Here is a 5,364-nt window from a genome sequence, read left to right on the forward strand (position 1 = left end):
ATGCAAAATTAAACAGGTTTAAAAAACGGCAAAATTTAGACGTTTAAATACTTTTGTGTATATTAGAACGTATTTTTTTTATATGCATAGTTGAATTTGACAAAGTATCAAACGGATAGCGATGACAATTTTTTTTTGTATTACGTGTTTCGGTGGCTGCCATTCCTAAACCCACCAACGGAGTGGCAGCTGAAGTTGACGAAGGTTCATCATACCTAGCCGTTAACCACTACACGAGTTTTCAGCCGGGAGGCGATCGGTCATGGAAATCTGTTCCTGGCTCGCGGTCTAAGAGTACTCCCCTTGGGGTCCACTCCGACCGACGAAGACGCGCCGGAGACGGAGACATTGACCGACTCTCGGAAGTACTCGGGTCCGTTGAGTTGTTACCCCCAACAGCTCGCCACAAGCTGCCCTGCGGTTATTTATTTTATTATTGAGTTCAATTGTATAGGAGTGGCTCATAAGAGATCTCTTTGATTATGCATATTAGTTATTTCAGATGTCAGGATCACATTATCTGGGCTTATATTGAGCGTAAGACTAGCTTTGAAGCTACGCTCGAGAGTTATTGTAAGTATGAATTTACATACTTATCTTTAAAATTACATCATGCATCTGGATTTGTTTGACTCTTTGCTTTTGGAATTATGTACGGGTATGTACTCGTATAATAAATATACGGTACCAATCTTTCAAGATCTTAAAACTCCCGGGGAACACATACAACCTCCTCCAATAGCAGTAGTTCTATTCTTAATACATTCAACCGCTGCCTCAACGATACCATCTTCACAGGCCACCTCATACCCAACCACACATGAAACCTCAAATACCCCTACGTCTGCATAACCAGCTACACAACAAACCAATAACCTACACAACAAACATAGAGTTACTCGAGATGCACTTGCCTTCGGCCCGTGCATAGTAGTACGCCGGTGAAAACCAAGAAAAAATACGGAACCCTAAAAAGATAAAAACAATAATAATAATTAAATAACCCGACGGACTTCTGCATCCATGACTAATGAATAAGGTTTCATTATAAAATAAAAAAATAATACTTTGTTTAGGCAAATATTTTTATTCTACGTAGGTAGAATTACATGATAGTGATTTTGCCGTTGTTCTTCACGCACGTATGAAGGTATTTTTAGTTTTTAGATGTCTGTATGGATATTCTTAATTACTTGCATGGATTAATTAGGACTTAGGACATACAAAACAGAATTAGTTATATTACATTGCACCTCATATTTTGCAATGTGTGATGTTTTGACCAAAAGCAAATATATGATATTTCCACTTTAAAACGTGCTTTAATAATAGATCGTGAGTTTATGACAAATTTCAGATTGACATTTAAAGACCGATTTAATTTCGAGCGCTCAATTTCGTCACTCGAAAATCTGAGCAAAACAGCGAAATGCTATGTATGAAATACGACAGATAGAAATTAGGAATTTAGCGGTGTTGACCACTCGTTTTCAATTATATTGGTAGAATTTTTATGCCTAGTAGTGGAGATATTATGAAAGGCATATTAAAAGGGGATTAGGGGGAAAACGAAATCGAGCGATCGAAATTCAATAATCGCTAGAATATTCGACCTTAACGGCAGGTGCAACTTCATTTTGTTCATCTATTAGAACCTGCTGTAATTTAGTCCGAACCATCAACTTGCGATGTTTAGGCACATCCTTTAAAAATGGCCAAAGGCTCATTAAAAACTGAGCATCATGATCATTTGTAGGAAAGCTTTCTTCAATCCGCGATAGTTTTCTTTCTTCCGTTGAATCTCTTCTCCGTTTTAATGCGGATTTAAATTTATTTTCGCTGTGTGGTGACTGTGGGTCTGTGTTATTGCTTGCTTCTTCATCTTGGCTATTTTCTACAGAGACCTCACATACATCTGCTACGCTGTCTTTACATGATCGTATAGTCTTTTGGAGGAAAAGCAGACGTTTGAAATGAGGCCATTTTGAGTAAAGTTCCGTGTCTGAAGCTTGGGCGGATTGTTGGATGGCTTTTTTTAGTTCTTTGGCAAACGTGTCCCGTAAAACCTTCCACCTTTTCTTCAAATCGTCAACTGTGAAGTAATTAAATAATAAATATTACAGGATAATTTTACACAGATCGACCTAAGCCTACAATAAGCTCAATATCTATCTTATGTTGTACCCACAACATATGTATTTTAGTTTACAGTACATAATATATGGTGCTACTTTTCCGCAATAGTGCGTAAATTAGCACATTATGTAACTATGTCGATAATTTAAAGAGTCATCTGTACTGTAAAACGTTGTACGATACAATACATGTGCAAATAGGTAATTATTTTTTGCACTTGTATCGTAAATAACTAATATAAAACACCCATGCACTACATAAACCAATACAGAAACAGAAATCATAGTCGTGTTTTTATATAGCCATAGCCCGTAGTAGGTATGTCTACTTATTAAGTGTTAGAATGGAACTTACATATACTACTATCTTGAAATGGTAACTATTTATTTGTTAAACTCCGACGCAAAAAGAGGTTTGTATGTTTGACGCCAATGTCTGTCTGTCTGTCAGTGGCTCCGTAGTTCTCCAACAGATGGACCGATTTCGATGCTTTTCAGCTGTGAAAAGTGCGGGAAGCCATTGAAATCAAAGACATCGAGGGTTTGGGGATCTCATCCACGTGGAATCCAGTCATTAATATATTTAAGCGAGAACGAATATCGACAGTTGACAAATCTAATATCGTTAGTGTCGTGTGTCGACAGAGTAACATCTCTGGCGCGAAAAATGTTCAAGTCAAGTAAGATATTAATTTAAATTGTATAGTGTACGGTACCATTGTAATCAGTATGAAATGCTTAATATAACTAACGTGTTTAATTTGATAATGATGAATACTGTACCCATGTAAATAGCTTTGCAAATACCACATATAATGTGACCTTATTCTAGAAGAATAGTACCATACCAATTAGTTTTCCTTAAAAGATAGACATACACCATTGCGGACTTTTTTATAGAGCAATGAAAGAGAGACAATCCTACCATACATTGTGTTGTCATAGCTCAAACGGATTGGGCAGCGTTTCGATGGGTTATTCCCACTAGTTACCACCAAGTTGTTACCAGTGGTAACTACTGGGATTTTTTTCCCACCTTTTACCACTGGTAACTACTGGGAAAAAAAAAATCCCACTAGTTACCACCAAACCAAGTTGGTGGTAACGTCAGTAGTTACCACTGGTAAAAGGTGGGATTTTTTTTCCCAGTAGTTACCACCAATATTTGGTTAGCGTTCAATACTAATAAAAATAGTATAAATATAGAGTGCTTAATCAATAACTAATTAAAAAATCCCACTTGGTTTGGTGGTAACTAGTGGAATTTTTATTCCCAGTAGTTACCACTGGTAAAAGGTGGGGAAACAATTTCCAGTAATTACCACTGGTAACAACTTGGTGGTAACTAGTGGGAATAATTAATATACCTACTTCCTTCCTAATCGACGTGGTAATCCACGTGATCGTCCATACAAAAAGAGTAAACGTTTGTCTACTTCTAAAATTTTCGATTCTCCATGATTCTTTAGTATGTTATTGATACAATGAAAAACTAGATTTAATGGTTTTCCTATTTTTTATATTTGCAAGACAATTTTTTTTTTTTTTTTTTCAATAAAGCGAAACCTATAAACTTAAAATATATTATGCTGAAACGATAGAATCAAAGTCATTTGTTATGATTTAAGTAGTTTGTGGAAAACTTTTTCTCCCCAAATGGAATTTCATAGAAAAATTACCGTTATTTCGTTACATTCGAAAAGCTATTCTTCCCTCTTAAAAGTTTTAAAGCGTGATTTTTCCGATATCGTTAGTAAGCATCGTCATATTTCAACAAATTTTACAAAAAATCTTAATAAATTATACACTTAAACCTTCCTTAAGGATCGTTCTATCGATAGGTGAAAACTGTATGAAATTCTATTCAGTTGTTTTTGAGTTTGGAGGACGTTTTATAAGATGTAGTAATTTGACGTTTTTGACGTTTTCCGCTAGGTTTACGGATGCTCGGTGGCGTGACAGTCGTGCACATAGCGATACCGCGTAGGTGCCTAAATAAACTTATCGGCCTCATCGTCGGTTGACAACTAACTTATTAGTAACAAGGACAGATCGTATCTCAGTATCGACTTACTACGGTGATACGAGGTTTCAAAACTCACAACTGGTAGGTTATACGCACCAGGTATTTTCATTTCTTCCGATATTTCCCGCCAAGCGGTCCTCTGGTGGTCACGCGCGTGATATCTCGCATCTCTTTGGTCCCACAGACATTTGTACTCCTGAACCATGTCGATAATCTTAGCTACATCCATTTTGTGAAAGTATTGATCCCGCAGATCACGTCGCGGCTTCATGCGCGTATACGGGCGACTGGCAGTGGCAGAGGAGAAGGGTGGTGCTCGGTCTCGCTCGCACTTGCAGGCGTGTATAGGTCTGGATTCGGGATGCGTCGTGGGTTTCCGTAAATGGTCGTGGTTGTGCGACATAGGTCGACGATAGGGTGTGATAAGGTAATATTCGTAATACGTGTAATGTAAAGGAGTGCACACGGGAAGTTAAATTAGCAAAATCCTAACTGTTAGGGTTATTTACATTATTTTATAATACCTACGCCTACATGTGATATTTGAAATATACAAACGGATCTATTCACAAAATCAGGCACGAAAGTTATGTTAAAGTAGTGTCATCTCAAATACTAAAAACAGTAGCGTCTGAAGTACAGTACATATGTACTGCTCGCGCACCGAGGGTTCCGTACAAACGTGTAGGTATATAAGTAAAAGTTCACCCATCACGACAATCGAGTCATATCAATTATTAAAAATATTTTATTGTATGATGTAACTAAAAATTTACGGTTTCGCAATTTTTCCCTTTACCTGTGCTATAAGACGTTGCTTCGTACCAAATTTCCAGATTCTGGGTTCACGGGAAGTACCCTGAAGGTTTTGATTCCCTTGCGAGTATCGAAAATTTGCGGTATAAAGGGCTGTAGGTACTTTTGATTGCATTAGCCTAGAAGTTTGATTTTTTCACAGCTCCAAGGGACAGTAGACCTGCATATTTAAATTCCAGCTTGATGCAGCAGCCAGACGGACGGACGGACAACAAAGTGATCCTATAAGGGTTCCGTCAATCAAATCAAAATAGAAGAGGTACATAAGTAAACAATAATATAAATTATCGGCGAATTTATTAATACGACCTCGACCATATATAGCGTATCATATGATACGTAGGTATTAGTATGTTTAGGGTTTTTTTTAATCTGATATGAAATTCA

The 5,364-nt window shown here is 37.2% G+C and overlaps 1 protein-coding gene across 1 annotated transcript; it reads right to left on the bottom strand.

Annotated features, from left to right (window-relative positions):
- Positions 1–259: 259 nt before the first annotated feature.
- LOC133524846 (uncharacterized) lies at positions 260–4,978 on the bottom strand. Its single transcript, XM_061860997.1, has 2 exons — positions 4,258–4,978; positions 260–2,092 (listed from the first exon to the last, which is right to left on the bottom strand). The coding sequence occupies exons 1-2, from the start codon at positions 4,562–4,564 to the stop codon at positions 1,590–1,592; spliced, it is 810 nt and encodes a 269-aa protein (XP_061716981.1). The 5' UTR covers positions 4,565–4,978; the 3' UTR covers positions 260–1,589.
- Between the last annotated feature and the right edge of the window lie 386 nt (positions 4,979–5,364).

The sequence above is a fragment of the Cydia pomonella genome, chromosome 14 (genome assembly GCF_033807575.1).
Source record: "Cydia pomonella isolate Wapato2018A chromosome 14, ilCydPomo1, whole genome shotgun sequence".
Classification (NCBI taxonomy): domain Eukaryota; kingdom Metazoa; phylum Arthropoda; class Insecta; order Lepidoptera; family Tortricidae; genus Cydia; species Cydia pomonella.